The sequence below is a fragment of the Nerophis lumbriciformis genome, linkage group LG12 (assembly GCF_033978685.3).
Source record: "Nerophis lumbriciformis linkage group LG12, RoL_Nlum_v2.1, whole genome shotgun sequence".
NCBI lineage: Eukaryota > Metazoa > Chordata > Actinopteri > Syngnathiformes > Syngnathidae > Nerophis > Nerophis lumbriciformis.
Window position 1 is genome coordinate 16240390 of NC_084559.2, and position 21447 is coordinate 16261836.

The window sequence follows — 21447 nt, forward strand, 5'->3', positions numbered from 1 at the left end:
CCTTTAAGGCACGCCCCCAATATTGTTGTCCGGGTGGAAATCGGGACAAATTCGGGAGAATGGTTGCCTCGGGAGATTTTCGGGAGGTATTCGGGAGTCTCCCGGGTAAATCGGAAGGGTTGGCAAGTATGGATGGGCCTGTTCCTACATTATGTATACAATTGCAGCGTGTACCGTATTTTTCGGAGTATAAGTCGCACCTGCCGAAAATGCATAATAAAGAAGGACAAAAACATATATAAGTTGCAGTGGAGCCTGGCCAAACTATGAAAAAAACTGCGACTTATAGTCCGAAAAATACGGTAATTAATATTTTGATACCGCTGAGATAGGCTCCAGCACCCCCAGCGACCCTAGGAAGGGACAAGCGGTAGAAAATGGATGGAGGCTTTTGAAGTTGTTTTAAAGGGCTTTGAAGGCTGCAATGGTGGCTCCCCATTCGCCGCATCTTGCAAGCGTTTTTTATCATCTTTAGAGTACTTATGTTTTTTTTAAAAAAGACATGTGTTCTTGTCGCTCATGATGATTGTGACCATTCGGCAAAATTCCAATGAAAGTGTAGTTCTCATTTAAGGGCCTGATGAAAGAAACAAATGCTTGTTGGTCTAAACACATACTGTACTTCTACCCTTGGGGCACCACTCCCTATTGGAATGCTGTCATATTGAAGGCATTATCACTTGCTTGTGCTTGATGAAGTTTAACTCACGTATGATGCAATCAAAAATGTTGTTCTTCTACCAGTACCAAACAAAGAGGCATCCCTGAAAAGGTTATATTCTGACTTTTTACATGCTTATTCCAATGTCGAGAGTTTCTAGCAGTGGTTCTGAGGTTCACGTCAGCAGGGCTTTTCTGGGCTGAAGGAAAAAAACCTGCATAGTTTTGTGTCACGACCCTCCAACATTGAGTCCACCAACCATGTGCAGTCCTCCCAGTACCTTCTTGTCTAATCCATGTCCAAAATCTGCTCGCCCACAAAGTCCATGGCTGCAGACGCCTTGATAGAAGTTCCGGCTGAGTCCATGAACATATGGGGTATGTCGTTCCCAAAGTAGATTTTGCTGTTGGCAGCAATGGCCTTGTACTTCATGAGCTGCAGGTATTCTGGAGTTAACTTCATCTGCAAGAGTGCAAACACAATCAAAATGCTTTCAAGTGATTTATGTTCAAATGTGTACATTTAATATTGTTTCTCAACTGACGGCACAGGCAATGCCTGTACTTTGTATTAGAACTAAAAGAGAGATTTTATTAAATGTCCTTTTTTCCTTGTGTATTTATAATGACTCTTGAACCAAATGTAAATGTTTTCTCCGATTACTCAATTAATCAAAAACATTTTCAGTAGAATATCTGATTACTAAAATACTTGATAGATGCAGCTCTAGAATTTTACCAGCCTTAATAAATATTACCGGTAGTTAACAACAAGTCCCAACAAGTGTTGATTCTATTTCACTAGTCCAGGGGTCGGCAACCTTTACCAGTCAAAGAGCCATTTTGACCAGTTTCACAAATTATAGAAAACAATGGGAGCCTCAAAAATTTTTGAAATTTTAAATGAAATAACACTGCATATACATTTTCTTTTTGCTTTGTGCTATGTATAAAACAGGGGTCTCAGACACATTGCCCACACCTTTATATGGAATTTTTAAGCTGGTGCGGCACGCAGGTTTTGAATGAATAACACTTGTCAGCGTCATGCGTGCCGTGATGGTACCTGATCAGCCACATGTTGTATGGGGCTTCCGCTTGCTCACGTAGGTGACAGCAAGGCATACTTGCTCAACAACCACACAGGTTACACTGACGGTGGCAGTATAAAAAAAACTTTAACACTCTTACTAATAATGCGCCACACTGTGAACCCACACCAAACAAGAATGACAAACACATTTCGGGAGAACATCTGCACCTTAACACAACATAAACACAACAGGACAAATACCCAGAATCCCATGCAGCCCTAACTCTTCCGGGATACATTATACACCCCTGCTACCAAACCCCGCCCACCTCAACCGACGCACAGAGAGAGAGGGGGGGGGGTGTTGATGTGTGAGGGAGCAGGGTTGGGGTGGGGGCGGGGTTTGGTGGTAGCAGGGGTGTATAATGTAGCCCGGAAGAGTCATGGCTGCATGGGATTCTGGGTGTTTGTTCTGTTGTGTTTATGTTGTGTTAAGGTGCAGATGTTCTCCCGAAATGTGTTTGTCATTCTTGTTTGGTTTTGGTTCAAAGTGTGGCGCATTATTAGTAAGAGTGTTAAAGTTGTTTTATATGATCACTGTCAGTGTAACCTGTGTGGCTGTTGACTAAGTATGCCTTGCTGTCACTTGCGTTAGTAAAAAAGAAGTATATTGTATAACAACTGTTGGGCTGGCACACTGTCAATACAGTTTGTAGAGGGTGCCAAATGTTGTACCATCACAGCACGCCCTTATTATAGCTTTAAGGGTGAAAATCGGTGAATATTGAGTTTTCTGAGAGAGGCACTGAAATCCGGAAGTCTCACGGGAAAATTGGGGGGTTCAGCAAGTAAGCTGCTGAGCCGCATCAGAGTGATCAAAGAGCCGCGGGTTGCCGACCCCTGCACTAGTCAATACAGTAAGGATGTGAGTAGAGATGTCCGATATTATCGGCCGATAAATGCTTTAAAATGTAATATCGGAAATTATCGGTATCGGTTTCACAAAGTAAAATTTAGGACTTTTTAAAACGCCGCTGTGTACAAGGATGTAGGGAGAAGTACAGAGCGCCAATAAACCTTGAAGGCACTGCCTTTTCGTGCCGGCCCAGTCACATAATATCTACGGCTTTTCACACACACAAGTGAATGCATCATACTTGGTCAACAGCCATGCAGGTCACACTGAGGGTGGCCGTATAAACAACTTTAACACTGTTACAAATATGCGCCACACTGTGAACCCACACCAAACAAGAATGACAAACACATTTCGGGAGAACATCCGCACCGTAACACAACAAACACAACAGAACAAATACCCAGAAGCCCTTGCAGGGGGCGCTACAATATACACCCCCCAACCCCGCCCACCTCAACCTCCTCATGCTCTCTCAGGGAGAGCATGTCCCAAATTCTAAGCTGCTGTTTTGAGGCATGTCAAAAAAAATAATGCACTTTGTGACTTCAATAATAAATATGGCAGTGCCATGTTGGCATTTTTTTTCCATAACTTGAGTTGATTCATTTTGGAAAACCTTGTTACATTGTTTAATGCATCCAGCGGGGCATCACAACAAAATTAGGCATAATAATGCGTTAATTCCATGACTGTATATATCGGTATCGGTTGATATCGGAACCGGTAATTAAGAGTTGGACAATATTGGAATATCGGATATCGGCAAACAAGCAGTTATCGGACATCTCTAGTTAACAACAAGTCCCAACAAGTGTTGATTCTATTTTACTAGTCAATACAGTAAGGATGTGAGGATTGATCGGCTACCATATCGTCCGATTTTTGTTAAAGGGTAAGTGATCGTCATTGCCGAATAATGCAAATTCCTGCCGATCACAAACACCAATCCTCTCTGGCTGACACTTTTTCTCTTACTTTCCCGGCTGACAAGCGGCTGACAGCTAACTAGTGTCTACATGCACAGTTTGTAATGATAGTCACATCCATTATGGAAAATTACGGAAACTCCATTTCTTAGTATCTTAAGATTCTTTATCACTGGAGGACGAGGCTGAACATGTTGCACACCGAGGGCAAGCCAGGAACATGCTGATAGTTGGACAACCGCTAAGCTTAATTGGTGGTGTTGATACCGAGGGTAGTATTGATATATGATTGATACTAATTTGACTACATCGATATGTTTTATTTCTCAAAATCATTTTTTGTTGGTTTACAAAATCAGGGAATAAGGCTCCGGACATAGGAGGATTTAAATGAGTAGTATATATTAGTTTTTGCTTTTGTTTAGTTATTCTGTACTATTGACTTTGTTTTTTTTAAATAATTGTATGTAATAAAAGAGAATGAGAAACTGGTTTAATATTGCATTGATATGGTTGAAATATCAATAGAACTTACCATAAATACATTTAAAAAAATAGTTATACATGCGATCAGTATTGGTATCAACTAGAGATGTCCGATAATGGCTTTTTTGCCAATATCCGATATTCCGATATTGTCCAACTCTTAATTACCGATACCGATATACTGTATACAGTTGTGGAATTAACACATTATTATGCCTAATTTTGTTGTGATGTCCCGCTGGATGCATTAAACAATGTAACAAGGTTTTCCAAAATAAATCAACTCAACTTATGGAAAAAAATGCCAACATGGCATTACCATATTTATTATTGAAGTCACAAAGTGCATTATTTTTTTTTTAACATGCCTCAAAACAGCAGCTTGGAATGTGGGACATGCTCTCCCTGAAATAATCCTGATACCCACTACAACTATGGGAAACACTGCACTTTGACTTTCACAAAGTACAATTTTTTTAATTTATTTTTTAAACATGCCTCAAAACAACAGCTACAAAAACAATGAAGGCACACAGCTTCAGTCCAGAGTATACTATAAACTGGGCTCAATCTGCCCTGTTCTTAACGTATTCGTATGAGTAGATTAGATTAGATTTATTGGTCCCCTTGGGGAAATTCATTGTCACTGCCGTACATTTAAACACTAGACATTACACATCACACAAAAAAACAAAACAAAAAGACATCATACATGACTAACACACATTTACAGGCTTGTCAGACAGGTCGGCCGGGCCTGCTGTTAAGGGCGGCTATAGCTGCAGGGATCAGGCTTTTCCTGAGGCGGGCCCTCCGGAATTTGATTGTTCTGTACCTGCGCCCTGATGGTAGTGGGATGATGTATTGGTGTAGTGGGTGAGTGATATCCTGGACTATTGTTTTTGCCAGTCGGGTGATGGACCTGTGGTTTATGTCTGAAATGTTGGGTGTGGGTAGGCCGATGATTTTAGCTGCTATGTTTGTAATGCGTGTGAGTTTGGTCCGGTTGGTTACAGAAAGCATGGTGAAAAAACATGTGGAACAGTACAGAAGGATGGGTTGAACAATGCTTTGGTAAAGTAATAACAGGAGATGAGGTGCAACGTATAGTCCTTTAAGTTTCCGGATGGCTGACAGTCTTTGTTGACTTCTTTTTTGAATGTCCGTGGTGTGTTGATCAAAGGTGAGTTTATTGTCCAAGGTTATGCCCAGGTATTTAAAAGTGTCAACTGTTTTAACTGTTTGTGTGTTTATGATGATGGGGTTCTGAGGTGAGGGGGGGTTGAACCATATTTCTTTTGTTGCACAAAAATGTGCAAATAAAAACAAGAAAGGCACAAAAATAAAAAAACTGCTTCAGTCTAGACTAGTAGAAAACACAGCCATCCTTTAAAGTGCATGGGGAATAAAATGCACAAAACATAAATAAAACAGCTTCACTCAGTCCAGACTATTAGTCTATTTGTGCAACAGATGAAGCCCAAAGAGTGGGCTAATTCTTTTTCTCCTTGTGATCACGTGTGAGAGGTAGATTTTTCTGAATGAAAACAAGCATCTGCAAGGGGTTCTGGGTATTTGTTCTGTTGTGTTTATGTTGTGTTACAGTGCGGATGTTCTCCCGAAATGTGTTTGTCATTCTTGTTTGGTGTGGGTTCACAGTGTGGCGTATATTTGTAACAGTGTTAAAGTTGTTTATACGGCCACCCTCAGTGTGACCTGTATGGCTGTTGACCAAGTATGCTTGCATTCACTTGTGTGTGTGAAAAGCCATAGATGTAATGTGCGACTTATACTCAGGTGCGACTTATGTGTGAATATCAAATAATATTATTTATCTCATTCACGTAAGAGACTAGACGTATAAGATTTCATGGGATTTAGCGATTAGGAGTGACAGATTGTTTGGTAAACGTATAGCATGTTCTATATGTTATAGTTATTTGGATGACTCTTACCATAATATGTTACGTTAACATACCAGGCACGTTCTCAGTTGGTTATTTATGCCTCATATAACGTACACTTATTCAGCGTGTTGTTCACTATTCTTTATTTATTTTAAACTGCCTTTCAAATGTCTATTCTTGGTGTTGGGTTTTATCAAATAAATTTCCCCAAAAAATGCGACTTATATATGTTTTTTTCCTTCTTTATTATGCCTTTTCGGCCGGTGCGACTTATACTCCGGAGCGACTTATACTCCGAAAAATACGGTACTGTATTCTTAAGAAATGTTTGTTTATTTTTGTATGTAATCTTTTATATGACATTGGTATTCAAATAAAGCATGGTAACAGTGACGGCGTGCACGAAAATAACTGCCGTGAAACAAGTTGATGGAAATGTCTTTGCGCATGCGTGGACCAATCGCGTTTTCCTGTATCGATCCTGTAGTTCAGGGGTCGGCAACCCAAAACGTTGAAAGAGCCATATTGGACCAAAAATACAAAAAACAAATCCGTATGGAGCCGCAAAAAATTAAAAGCCGTATATAAGTGTTATAATGAAGGCTACAAATGATGTAAGTGTCTATATTAGCTATAATAGCCTACTATCAAAATGACTATGTGTCGCAGGCTGTAGCAAATCTTTGTTGACAGAAATGTAATATTTATTGTACACATTTTTACAACATTAGAAACCATTAGTACATCAGAGGCTACTCAGAAAGTGAGATAACTCCTGGAAATTACTGGCTTTTAATGGCCAAAAGGTATACCGTATTTTTCAGAGTATAAGTCGCACCTGCCGAAAATGCATAATAAAGAAGGAAAAAAACATATATAAGTTGCAATGGAGCCCGGCCAAACTATGAAAAAAACTGCGACTTATAGTCCGAAAAATATGGTAGATGTGTGTGTCCAAGTTAAAGGAAACGGCAGTCTTCTTTTAATAGATTAATTACAATCTTTGGCAAGCTAGGTAATGTTTGCTAGGGTCTGGAACAACATGGCACACAAACAACTATCTGAAATGTGTCATGAGACATGCAAAACTAAATTATATACAAAGAGTGTAATAGTAAAGGTTATTAAATGAGCTCAAATATAGCTCATTTAATATAGCTATAGCAAATGAGGCATAATGATGCAATATGTACATACAGCTAGCCTAAATAGCATGTTAGCATTGATTAGCTTGCAGTCATGCACTGACCAAATATGCCTGATTAGCACTCCAACAAGTCAATAACATCAACAAAGCTCACCTTTGTGCATTCACGCACAGTATACACATTTTGGTGGACAAAATGAGACAAAGGAGTGGACGATTTTACATATAAACAAACTGTTGCGTCACAGTCCACACTATGGTGAGTTCAAGAACCGCCGAAATTAGTAGGACAAAACGATGTTCACGAAATACTCTCATCAGTGAAGCATACACACAAACATATTAAACTGTGGGCTTTCTAATTGGGAAGGTTTGTGTCATGTTTGTCCTCAAACAAAAAACATACTAAAGCTAAAAAATTATTTTTCTCCCATCTTTTTCCATTTTCAAACCTTTTTTTAAAATGCTCCAGGGAGCCACTAGGGTGGCACTAAAGAGCCGCGGGTTGCTGACCCTCTCTGTAGTGACAGTCAAACCTTTATTTGATTTTTTTTACACTAAGATACTTTAATGCGTGGCTCATGGCTTAATTGTTTTGCCTTACCTTGTTGGCCTGCGCAGTTCTCTGTGATGTGTAGAACTCGGCATCTGCCCTGGCCTTCTGTCGTGCCAAAAAAGCCCCATCTGTGAACCACACAGGGTGTCGTGACGAGACAGAAAGCAGAAAGGTGCCAAACGCTACAATTGTGTGCTCTGCCGCGGTAGTGTTACGAACCAGTAGGATTCTACAATTTGGCTGAGATTCAAGCTTTTCTGAATGTAATAGTGCTCTGATCATAACTGTTTTTCTTTCTACAGACAGTTTCGTGTGTCGAGGAGATTGCATCTTCCAAACACACTTGCTGTGTCCAAGAAAGCTGATGAAAGTCAAGATAGTGCTTCTATAACTTGAAAGTTAGTAAAGGTAGTGCGGGGGCTGTAGCATTGGCTCACAAACAAATAACATACCTGCCAACTTTTGAAATCAGAAAAACCTAGTAGCCAGGGTCCAGGGGCCGCAGGCCCCGGTAGGTCCAGGACAAAGTCCTGGTGAGGGGTCTTTGCCCCCCGACGCAAAATGATTATTAGCATTCAGACAGGTTAAAATGTTGCTAAAACCATCACTTTTCTATCAGTCACAGTGACTTTTCAAAACAAAAATATTACAGCAAAAATCATATGGGTTGATTGACATGTTTATTCTGTAAGCTAACTTCAATAGTTTGAAATTATTTTGACAGTTAATGCCAGTTATCCTGTCAACCTTTCACAAGACTTCAATTTGTTAATTGAAAGTATAAACAGTATAAACACTTTTTACAGTAAACAAATGGTAAAACAGTACTAAACAATTCCATAAAAAAAAAAATTGGTGTCATTATTAACTTTCTGTCCAAGCTTGTATAATCTACTGCCTTGTTCAATTGTAAAAAATATTCTGTGCCTAAAATTCATATTTCTATCACAATGATCATACTGTAAACATGGTAAGCTAACTTCATTAAAATTAATAGTCCTGTCAATAGCATGGAATTACAATTCAAATGTAGTTTTTTTGTAAGCCTTTCAAAAGAATTCAAAATATGAAAAATTAATGAAAATTAATTTAAGCCATCAGACACTTGAAAAATGGCACATCACATCTCTAATGTAATCATTTTAACTTTTCAACAGAAATAGCACTGCAAAAATATTAAGGACATACTTCTGTATTTTGGTAGTTATGCTGTCAACATTTAACAAGATTTCTTCAACTTGGACTTGAAAGCATAAATAGTATAAACACTTTTAACAGTATAACAGTACTAAACAATTCCAATAGATAACATTGGTGTCATTACCTTTTTGTGGAAGTCCATGCTCAATTATTGCCTCCGTAAATAAAACTTCGGCATTTATCACATCCAAAGAATCTGTTTGGGCGACGAAAAATGTTGAAAGTTTTCCACTTGTATCGCTAGCAACAGCATTAGACTTGTGTTTTTTTGTCCCAACGTGGTCTTTTACATCGCTAATTTTTAAAATACCTACTCAGTGGCCTAGTGGTTAGAGTGTCCGTCCTGAGATCGGTAGGTTGGGAGTTCAAATCCCGGCCGAGTCATACCAAAGACTATAAAAATGGGACCCATTACCTCCCTGCTTGGCACTCAGCATCAAGGGTTGGAATTGGGGGTTAAATCACCAAAATGATTCCCGGGCGCAGCCACCGCTGCTGCCCACTGCTCCCCTCACCTCCCAGGGGGTGATCAAGGGTGATGGGTCAAATGCAGAGAATAATTTCGCCACACCTAGTGTGTGTGTGACAATCATTGGTACTTTAACTTTAACTTTAACTTTTTAATTCCTCCGTGTCCGATCGAAAAATCTTGTCTGCACAAGGTGCAATTCGCGTAGTTTTCACCCTTTTTGGAACGGATAATTATTCCCGGATAGGCTTTTGAATATTCTTCACGGAATGACTGCAGTTTTCTTTTCAGTTTAAGACTCGCTTGCGATTTTTCTCCGGCTGATTCCATGATCGTTCGCTCGTTTGGAAACAATGGCAACTGGTGCCTCGTGCTTGGCAGCGGTGCTATAAATAGCCTCGCGCATGGCATTCGGAATGGCTCGATAGGAAGTTACGGGAAGCAGTGTCGATTGTCATTGTTGTTACGCGATTTCGTGAATAAAACTTAAAAAAAAATTTTTTTTTTAAATTAATGAAAAACCGTATTTTTTATCACTGCAACCGTAACCCGGAATAGGTTGATGAAAACCGTACTAATTACGGGAAAACCGGAGTAGTTGGCAGGTATGAAATAAGGAAGACAGATATTATGCATGATATTTTAGCTGTGCAGCTGCTGGGACATGCCAAATATGTTCTAAGGTGTGAAAGAAAAAAAAGACTACAGTATATCGCAATCTTATTTCTGAGTCCTCCCCAGGATACACACCCTCAATTTCAGAGATCTTTTTCTCAGTTTCCTTCTCCATGACTTTCTGTCCAAATTTGATTTCTGCCACTTCGGCTACTTTTTCAGCCTCTGTAAAACACATAATTCAACATCTGTTTTTTTTTTCCATGAACGCCTATATTGACATTGTAGATTATATTATTACTCTCTTTACCAATCACAGCTTTGATCCTTTCGGTCTCTGCCTCTTTCTCCACAACCTTCTGTGTCTGCTGGGAGATCAGCAGTTTTGTCTTCTCACTCTCCCTGTGGGTAAACAATGGTGATTGCACATTAGAGATGAAATAGTATGAACATTTTTCACTATAATTGTGACCACATTTATCACAGTTCTCAATTATTACGGTGAATGTGCCGAACAGCAGGACAGGAGTAACAACTATATTATTACCTGTCACTCTTTATAAATCCTTGTCCAGATCTGAATGCTTATTATTCAAATGTTTACCTAAGTTTGAAGCAAAGGTGGTAATACTAATCGCTACGTTTGTAGGACGAAATCAGGACTTGCAGCGCGGTGCCTCCCTGTTTAAAGCGTCGCCTTTATCGTTTGCTTTGAAGCCCAAATACCTCCAAATTGCGCTTCACACTCCCTCTTCATCAGGGGTGCTCACACTTTTTCTGCAGGCGAGCTACTTTTCAATTGATCAAGTCGTGGGGATCTACCTCATTCATATATATAATTTATATTTACTTATTTATGAAATATATGTTTTTGTTAACAAGTTAAAGGTGTTTAATGATAATGCAAGCATGTTTAACACATATAGTTAATATTGTTAATACATTAAAGGTGTTTAATGATAATACAAGTATGTTTAATACATATAGTTAATACTGTTAACAAGTTAAAGGTGTTTAAAGATAATGCAAGCATGTTTAACACATATAGTTAATATTGTTAACAAGTTAAAGGTGGTTACAAATAAAAAAAAGCATGTTTAACACAAATAGTTAATATTGTTAACAACTTAAAGGTGGTTAAAGATAAAACAAGCATGTTTAACACATATAGTTAATATTGTTAACAACTTAAAGGTGGTTAAAGATAATACAAGCACGTTTAACACATATAGTTAATATTGTTAACAACTTAAAGGTGGTTAAAGATAATACAAGCATGTTTAACACATATAGTTAATATTATTAATAAATTAAAGGTGTTTAAAGATAATACAAGCATGTTTAACACATATAGATTCCTTTCTTTCATGAAGACAATAATATAAGTTGGTGTATTATCTGATTCTGATGACTTGCATTGATAGGAATCAGACAGTAGTGATGATAATGTCCGCATTTCCGAATGGAGGAAAAAAAAAGTCCTCCTTTCTGTCCAATACCACATGAAAGTGGTTGGTTTTTGGCATCTTATTTGTCCAGCTTCCGTACTCCTTTGTATACACTTTACAAGAAATACATTGTCGGCAAACTCCGTAGCTTGCTAGCTTGTGCACGCCAGCTTTCTGAGACTCTTATTTTGGTAGCGCAGGCAGGATGAAGCAGAGCTTTTATTGTGCAACTGTGCAGTCGGTCTTTGGAGTTTTGACGACAGGTACGGCGCCAGAGTCTGTTGAAATAAAGTGTTTCTCGCCTTCCAGTCGGTAATTTTAATGAGCTGGCAGCAGCCAGCGTCATCTCAGAAGACCCTCGGGTGCCGTGAATGTCAATCAAGTGACGTCATAGTGAAGATTTATGATCGCTCATTTTTAGGACTATTTTTTTAATGCCTGGCTGGTGATCGACTGACACACCCTCCGAGATCGACCGGTAGATCGCGATCGACGTAATGAGCACCCCTGCTCTTCATTAACCAGTAGAATTGTCTTTTTATGCCATTTGACACCGTGCGCCTCTGATCTGTAGTCACCGCCGCATAGCATCATTCAGATGATGAAACTGTACTGGTATTTTTCAAAAGCAGTATAAAACAGCAGTATAGCTCTCATGGTGGGCCAATTAATACGGAGTTATCAATAAAAAGAATGGAACATTAGTGCAAAAGAGTTTAACTGTGTTTTCCAGGGATGCGACAACTGCAGTTGACTGTAGAAGATGCTGTTGTCTTGTTTTTTAAGGCATGTTAAATTTGGGCTGTATTGGGTAGGCAAGCCCCGATTAAATAGATTTAAATGTATTTTAATGGACGGCGCTCATTTAAAATACAAGTGTTTTGATTTAAGAACACGGTCGAGGAATTAATTGAGCTCGTAAAATTGACGTACCACTGTATACTAAAATCTGAGATATATTACTTAAAATAAGCAATATAATCTTCCAACAGAACATGAACATTTAAATTGTGCTGTTGAAAGATTGATTACAGACAGTTTTATGACAGCACTGTGTTTCTTCAGTTATGCCTATTACTGGTCATTTTAGGTCACAACTGTTAACTACATTAGGATACACTGTCAATGATGTCTGCCTTAACGATGTATGCAGCAGGAAGAAATACAGATTTTAACCTCATATTTTTTATTCAAGCCATTCATTCTACAAAAACCCCATGTGTTCTGACCATACTTGCCAACCCTCTCTGATTTTCCGGGAGACTCCCGAAATTCAGCGCCTCTCCCGAAAACCTCCCGGGACAAATTTTCTCCCGAAATTCAGGCGGAGCTGGAGGCCACGCCCCCTCCAGCTCCATGCGGACCTGAGTGACGTGTTGACAGCCTGTTCACACGTCCGCTTTCCCACAATATAAACAGCTAATGATCGAGGGCGAGTTCTTGGTTTCTTACGTGGGTTTATTGTTAGGCAGTTTCATTAACGTCCTCCCAGCGCGGTAACAACACACAACAACAGCAGTCAAGTTTTCGTCTACCGTAAAGCAGTTCGTCTGCCGTAAACAGCAATGTTGTGACACTTTTAAACAGGACAATACTGCCATCTACTGTACATGCATATGTGACCCACCCATAATGTGTCACATTTTTGTGTTGATTTATTTATTTTATTTTGTGGTTTGAATTCGTTTTTGGAGCTGTCATTACACATTTATCAGTATTCACATTGGTCAGTAGGGGGCAGTAAGGCGTTTCTTCCCAATTGAATGCTATCACCTGCAGACCGGAAGTGTCTTGTCATTCTGATGAGAGCGACCAGTCTGTGAACAATTGAAACGTCCTGTGTGCTTTTTCCTCCTGTATAACAGGTTAGTTTTGGTGAATCAACTCACTGAATAATATCCATGTGATCTTTATAAGTTTAAGTACACATTCTGATGGTGGAGCCTAACTCTAAAGTGTTTGTGAGTTGTAGTTTGTATTTGTGAATGAATCCAGTGCACAGCTGCAGTAATCAATACAAAATGGCCATGTGAGTACGCAATGTTTATATAGGAACTTCTGATCCTAATTCAGACTCCCAAATTAGAGCTCCCGTTTTCTTATTGATTTTATAATGTATATTTGTATAATGTGTGTGTTCTGAAATAGTGACAGAGAATAGAACAAGGATGGACAATTCAACCCTTAACTCAACAATGAGTAGATGAGTGTTATGTGTGTGTATATGTGTAAATAAATGAACACTGAAATTCAAGTATTTCTCTTATATATATATATATATATATATATATATATATATATATATATATATATATATATAAAATAAAATAAATATATATTTATAGCTAGAATTCACTGAAAGTCAAGTATTTCTTTTATTTATATATATATATATATATATATATATATATATATATATATATATATATGTAATAAAAAAAAATATATAGCTAGAATTCACTGAAAGTCAAGTATTTCTTATATATATATCTATCTTAACCACGCCCCCAACCACCCCCCCCCCTCCCTCCCGACCACACCCCCCACCTCCCGAAATCAGAGGTCTCAAGGTTGGCAAGTATGGTTCTGACTGACTACAATACTTTATTACAGTGGTAATTTTGCTGTTGCTTGCAGAAGAAAAATGGATGGATGGATGGATGTTTAAGACCATTAAGATCAAACATACACATTTAGCAGGCCTGGCAATAAGCTTTAATTGCTGTCGAGAGAAGGGCTTTTACATTCTGTCTGGTTATGGTGGATGATGATTAAGCTTTTAAATCTGGTATTCAAATAAAAGTGAACCCCTGTGGACTTCTGGAGGCAGGCAAACATCTGACGGCCAGACAGCAAAACGGTGCCTTAAATCTAAAATACCTCCAACATTGACCCCCAAAGCTAGTATCCGGCGTAAAGGAAATACAGTATAAAGTATTTATTCTTCTAAAAAACATAAAAATACAGTTAGCAGGGTATCTGCAGGTTTTAACAGGTTAAATTTAGGACTTTTAAAGATTTTTTTAAAACAAAATGAATGAAATTTAAGAGCTATTTCCAGAGGTGTCACAAGATCTCACTTGTGCATGTACAAGTCAGTCAGCCCCACAACAAGAGAATAAAGAAAAATAAGTAACTACAATTGCGGACTTGCACATAGTACTTAGGTAAATTTCTACCATAAATGGGACAATGTTTTCTGGAAAAAGGGGTGCTTTTAAAACACTTCCTTGTGGTCTACATAACATTTAATGGTGGTTCTTTTTTGCCCAGATTATGTTTTACAGACCATCTTCAATCTGCTTTCTGGATGCGTCTTTTTGTAGGTGGTCTTATTTACATGGCTTAACTTTGACAGCGTCTTCTCAACTTCATCCAATTTGTAGTTTTTAATGCTTCCAATGCGAGTCTACTGACAGATATGTAAGTTTGAGCTATACATTCATTTGTATTAATAATGACAACAGCGAAGGATGCATGTGCAGTCAGCCCCACAACAAGAGAATAAAGAAAAATAAGTAACTACAATTGCGGACTTGTTCAAAGTACTTCGGTAAATTTCTACCATAAATGGAGATATCCGCTGATGTCACAATTGGGGAAAATTCAAATTTAGGAGGAAGTATGAAGAAAGGCAAGATTGTTTTATAAATGTCTCCGCAGTGGCGAAAGACTAATCAAACCATCTAGTAGCTGGTTCCATCCGAAGTGTCCCCCAGGACAGCAGGCTCGAGCATACTTGCCAACCCTCCCGGATATTCCGGGAGACTCCCGAAATTCAGCGCCTCTCCCGAAAACCTCCCGGGACAAATTTTCTCCCGAAAATCTCCCGAAATTCAGGCGGACCTGAGTGACGTGTCGACAGCCTTTTTTCACGTCCGCTTTCCCACAATATAAACAGTGTGCCTGCCCAATCACGTTATAACTGTAGAATGATCGAGGGTGAGTTCTTGGTTTCTTATGTGGGTTTATTGTTAGGCAGTTTCATTAACGTCCTCGCAGCGCGGCAACAACACACAACTACAGCAGTCATGGTTTCGTCTACCGTAAAGCAGTCCGTCTGCCGTAAACAGCAATGTTGTGACACTCTTAAACAGGACAATACTGCCATCTACTGTACATGCATATGGGACATTAACATCTACGGCTTTTAGAGAGTGCAGTGCACAACTGCGCACACAACAAGGAGACGAAGCAGAATGCATCATCAGAGAGGGTGTTCAGCATGGTTAGAAAAAAAGTGACAGAGAATAGAACATGGATGGACAATTCAACCCTTAACTCAACAATGAGTAGATGAGTGTTATGTGTGTGTATATATGTGAATAAATTAACACTGAAATTCAAATATTTCTCTTATTTATATATATACACACACACACATACATACATATACATATATATATATATATATATATATGTAATTAAAAAAAAAATATATATAGCTAGAATTCACTGAAAGTCAAGTATTTCTTATATGTATATATATGAAATACTTGACTTGGTGAATTCTAGCTGTAAATATACTCCTCCCCTCTTAACCACGCCCCCCCACCTCCCGAAATCGGAGGTCTCAAGGTTGGCAAGTATGGGCTCGAGGATGCAGTTTTATCTGGTAAAGCTATAGTTTAAACATAGTTTGATTTCCAATTTTCGGCAATTACGCAGATCCCCAAATACACAAAAGCAGGTACCAATAAGTAAGTTGGTTTTGCATAAGTCCCCTTTAAATAGTCAAAAGCACATCCATCTGGCAGTGTGCTCGGGGTTTGAACCACACATTAAGTACTTTCTACTCACTACAAAAAAAGCGCTAGCAAAGAGAGCTAGGCTTGACCTGCTTAGGGAGAATATTACAGAGAAAAGCGTGACCACTCTCCTTTTATTTTAAATTTGATTCATTTTTCATTTTAGTTTTTATTTCTGGAAAAGAGTTCAAAAAGTTAAAATCTAATTTGTAACTATAAAACACATCAAAGTGCACTTGCATTGTTTTGTAATCCAGCCATATTATAAAAGGTTTCCTTGTGCAGTCATATACCTTGTCATAGTAGTTTTCTTAAAGGAAATGTGGGCCAGATTATCTTGTTGTGACATTATTCATCTCTGCTTAACAATGGCAGTGTACCAAGTTCATCCTATCTTACCTCATCTTATGTACTCGAGTCAAGTTGTCACGGAAATTTAGACTTTCAGCTTTAATCAGTTGCAATCAATGACAGCTTAAATGCTGGAGCGTATGGACATGATCAAATTCAAGAGTTTCCCTCCAAGCAAAAACTGCATGCACCTTTACTTCCTGTTTACTGGAGAGTATTACTGTGTTCACTTACTGCTTCAGTTGAAATTGGGCCAGAAACCTAATCAATGGAAAATGTGTATCTTTTTGTCTGCGGACTCTAACTGGCAGTTTATGTCCCTTGGTTTCAACAATAAGTTGCCTTTAGTTTGTTATCGAGACTGCATTATTTGCTCATTTACTGTTCAAATTGCGCAATTTTAAAATGTTCTGTGCGCTTATTCCATCTTGCTTTGGCACTGCTCGCCCGCACGAAGAATGGAAATGGAAACTGCCTCTATGATGACTAAGCAACACCTGCATGCTGATGCATGTGTCTGTGAAAACTGAATCAAAATGTGATCAACCATCTGGCATTTATCTCACTCTGGATGTCATCTATAAACTAAAGCCTGATTTTTACAGTGTGTGTGTGAGAGAGCACATGAAGTCACTGTAAGATGCTCAAAGACTGACATGAACCAGCTGTGGTTTCCTTTACAGTACTTGGCAGTGAAAGTTACAATAACAATAAGTCAATCCAATTGGCCTGGGTGGGTGGAGGGTGTACACAACACAAAGTTAGGAAGGCAGAGAACATTCTTTGTTGACACATGGGGGAAAGAAAAAAAAAATCTTACATCAGTTCGTAATTCCTGCGGATGCTCTCTGGGATGTTAGGCTTTGTGACACGAACTGCCTGCAAAAAGTCCAACCAAACACAAAAAGGATCAGTTAGTTCCTAGTCAGCTTAGATGCGAAATCTCCAATTGGTAAGAGTATTGGTTTCCCAGAAAGAGTTGTTATTGTTTCAAATTGTCCTAGTTATTTATAGGAAACTCAAGGCCTGAGTAATATCACTCAAGGGAGAGTCGAAAACTCGGCAATGAATTGTATGTTTATCCGCTGGGTTTCTTTATTAAAACTTTCTAAATAAACAGTCTTGTACTGATGGTTGATCCTGTGGGGACGCTGGGGGGATCTGCAGAGGTTGTGAAAGCTAACTTTAAAACACTTTCTCTCTTTCTATGACACTGTACACAATGTTGACATGAAACTCAAGAGGTGTTCAGACGTCGGTTACACACTAAATTCACAAACCTACTTTTGATATAAATTCATACATCAAATTGTTGAGCAAGACAAATCTCAGGCCCCTAAATGTGAATGTTCTCACATACACTTGTACCTTGTTTTTGTCTGCTCCACTTCTCGTAGGATTCGGTCTTCAACAAGTGAAATTAATTATAATTATATAGCGCTTTTCTCTAGTGACTCAAAGCGCTTTACATAGTGACACCCATTATCCAAGTTACATTTAAGCCAGTGTGGGTAGAACTGGGAGCAGGTGGGTAAAGTATCTTGCCCAAGGACACAACGGCAGTGACTAGGACGGCAGAAGCGGGGATCGAACCTGGAACCCTCAAGTTACTGGCACGGCCGTTCTACCAACCGAGCCAACACTCCCATCCCCCTAAAAAAATAACTTTCAACATATGAAAACTTTGGCAAAGCTTTCATTTGTTGAACCCTTTTGTTTATTTTGCTGCCAGTTTTTTTGAAGTGTTACACATTTTAATTCCTAAGTTTCCATTTTTCATTCCTCAGTTTTCTTTTTTTCCACTTTCCAGTAACGTGAAAGTGGAAAAAAAGATAACTGAATCTAAAAAAACGAAAGCAAGCGTCACCTAAACTGCATCAAACACATTTGAGATGAACCACAACATTATGAGCTAACTAGACTATGAGCTCGGCGAAAACTTTTCCATTGGCAATCCGGGGGCCAAATCCAGCCCAGGAATGACACCATAGTGGCCCCCGACTTCAGTTCAAAACTTTGGAGACAAACATTTTTGCAGCAAACTCTTAAAAACACAGTTTTTCTGTTGTATAGAGGAACTTTGACCATTGTAAACACATTGGCAGATCATTGACATTTTGGGATCCAAACTTGTGATTTACATAACTGGCGTGTTCTTCAAGGCATTGTTTAAAGTCCGGTCCTTTATGGCGGTTACACATTTTCTTCGTCATGTGAATTGTGCAACTACGTTGTTGCTATAGCTTGTTAACTTCAGATGCAGTCACAAGTCATTTGTTCAACTTCTTAATGTATACTAATAGTGTTTCTCAAGGTTCAATTTTATGTCCTGTCTTTTTCATCAGTTGGTCTCTTCAAAATGGTGCCCTACGAGTTCAGTTTAAAAACTTGTGAGACAGATTATTGCAGCAGATTCTTAAAGGGGAACATTATCACCAGACCTATGTAAGCGTCAATATATACCTTGATGTTGCAGAAAAAAGACCATATATTTTTTTAACCGATTTCCGAACTCTAAATGGGTGAATTTTGGCGAATTAAACGCCTTTCTAATATTCGCTCTCGGAGCGATGACGTCACAACGTGGCGTCACATCGGGAAGCAATCCGCCATTTTCTCAAACACCGAGTCAAATCAGCTCTGTTATTTTCCGTTTTTTTCGACTGTTTTCCGTACCTTGGAGACATCATGCCTCGTCGGAGTGTTGTCGGAGGGTGTAACAACACGAACAGGGACGGATTCAAGTTGCACCAGTGGCCCAAAGATGCGAAAGTGGCAAGAAATTGGACGTTTGTTCCGCACACTTTACCGACGAAAGCTATGCTACGACAGAGATGGCAAGAATGTGTGGATATCCTGCGACACTCAAAGCAGATGCATTTCCAACGATAAAGTCAAAGAAATCTGCCGCCAGACCCCCATTGAATCTGCCGGAGTGTGTGAGGAATTCAGGGACAAATGACCTCGGTAGCACGGCAAGCAATGGCGGCAGTTTGTTCCCGCAGACGAGCAAGCTAAACCCCCTATCGACCCTAGCTTCCCTGGCCTGCTGACATCAACTCCAAAACTGGACAGATCAGCTTTCAGGAAAAGAGCGCGGATGAGGGTATGTCTACGGAATATATTAATTGATGAAAATTGGGCTGTCTGCACTCTCAAAGTGCATGTTGTTGCCAAATGTATTTCATATGCTGTAAACCTAGTTCATAGTTGTTAGTTTCCTTTAATGCCAAACAAACACATACCAATCGTTGGTTAGAAGGCGATCGCCAAATTCGTCCTCGCTTTCTCCCGTGTCGCTGGCTGTCGTGTCGTTTTCGTCGGTTTCGCTTGCATGCGGTTCAAACCGATATGGCTCAATAGCTTCAGTTTCTTCTTCAATTTCGTTTTCACTACCTGCCTCCACACTACAACCATCCGTTTCAATACATTTGTAATCTGTTGAATCGCTTAAGCCGCTGAAATCCGAGTCTGAATCCGAGCTAATGTCGCTATAGCTTGCTGTTCTTTCCGCCATGTTTGTTTGTGTTGGCTTCACTATGTGACGTCACAGGAAAATGGACGGGTGTATATAACGATGGTTAAAATCAGGCACTTTGAAGCTTTTTTTTTAGGGATATTGCGTGATGGGTAAAATTTTGAAAAAAACTTGGAAAAATATAATAAGCCACTGGGAACTGATTTTTAATGGTTTTAACCCTTCTGAAATTGTGATAATGTTCCCCTTTAAAAACATTAGAGTGCAGTCATAGAGATGATATTTCACTAACTTTTTGGCAGAAGATTCTTAAAAACAGCAGAGCGATCCTGTAACTCTGACAAAATAAATACATGTCTACTGTAAAGGAAGCTGGGTTATACAAAATAAGACTGATAGTGAAGGGAGAAGTCGGCCCTCCCAGTCTTAACGTTTCTCGAAATGTGGCCACCAAAACAAATTAATTGAATATCCCTGAGCGAGGGTCCTCTAAATCAACAGTGAATTCACAAATGTTCTTCTCGATGAACTAAATTCCCACAGCTTTTTAAGTGGAGGTGAAGAGAGAAAGTTGTTAAAGCTGCTAAAGGAGGGAACCAAGTCAAGGCTGACCTACTCACCTTTTCTGCTGCTCTGTATTTCAGTCAATTAATCTTAAAATGTTTCACATTAATGTCAGTCCGACTGTATGTTTATTTTAACAAGACACACCATGAAAATAAAGTCAACACAAGTCGGAATCCAGCTCATTTTGTTGTTGTAGGACAATAAAACTGATCGTTCAAAGCATAAATTCAAACATCTGTGACATATAAAGTTAATAACATTGATCAAAGCAGCAATGCGCTCTAGCACTTTCACTGGCCCTTGAAGTTATGAATGCTAAGGCGATGTTATCATGTCAGAGTCACCTTTCAATGTTACAAAGTGTACCAGATCAGACTTTTGGCATTGCTTGACTCACTGTAATTACACACCGCCCTGACTCAAAACAATAATTGAGTAATAGTTATTTGTCTTTGAGTATGCAAAATTGCATTTTATCTGGAGACTATAATACGCACAGCTTATTTATCATCTTCACTGCAAAAACTGAAATCTAAGTAAGATGAAATATCTCAAATAAGGGTGATATTTGCTTATTTTCTGTCTGATAAGATAATTATTCTCACTAAGCAGATTTAATGTTAGTGTTTTACTTGTTTTAAGGGTTTTGGTCCTAAATTCTCAGTAAGATATTACAGCTTGTTGCTGAGATTTGATGACCTATATTGAGTAAAACATGCTTGAAACTAGAATATCAAGTGTTGCAAAGCTGTGTCATCAACACTCCCAAGTATAAAACTACTTTTTTAAAGTAATAATTTCTTATTTCAAGCATGAAAAAAAAAATCATGACTTTGACACAATTGTGTCTCATAATTAAAACGGATGACTGCCAAATGGACTTTGCTGTTTTATTTTCAATGAAACAATAGAAAATACGTACTCATATAGTAGTACA

The 21447-nt window shown here is 38.8% G+C and overlaps 1 protein-coding gene across 1 annotated transcript in view; it reads right to left on the bottom strand.

Moving 5' to 3' along the window:
* Positions 1-352: 352 nt before the first annotated feature.
* LOC140679226 (erlin-2-like) overlaps positions 353-21447 on the bottom strand; it is a 42957-nt gene continuing 21862 nt past the window's right edge. The window contains exons 9-13 of the mRNA XM_072914219.1: positions 17286-17344; positions 10229-10320; positions 10054-10143; positions 7683-7762; positions 353-1123 (exon numbers count right to left, since the gene is read on the bottom strand). Coding sequence (XP_072770320.1) covers positions 950-1123; positions 7683-7762; positions 10054-10143; positions 10229-10320; positions 17286-17344 — 495 coding nt within the window. The 3' untranslated portion in view covers positions 353-949. The remainder of the gene's footprint in view (positions 1124-7682; positions 7763-10053; positions 10144-10228; positions 10321-17285; positions 17345-21447) is intronic.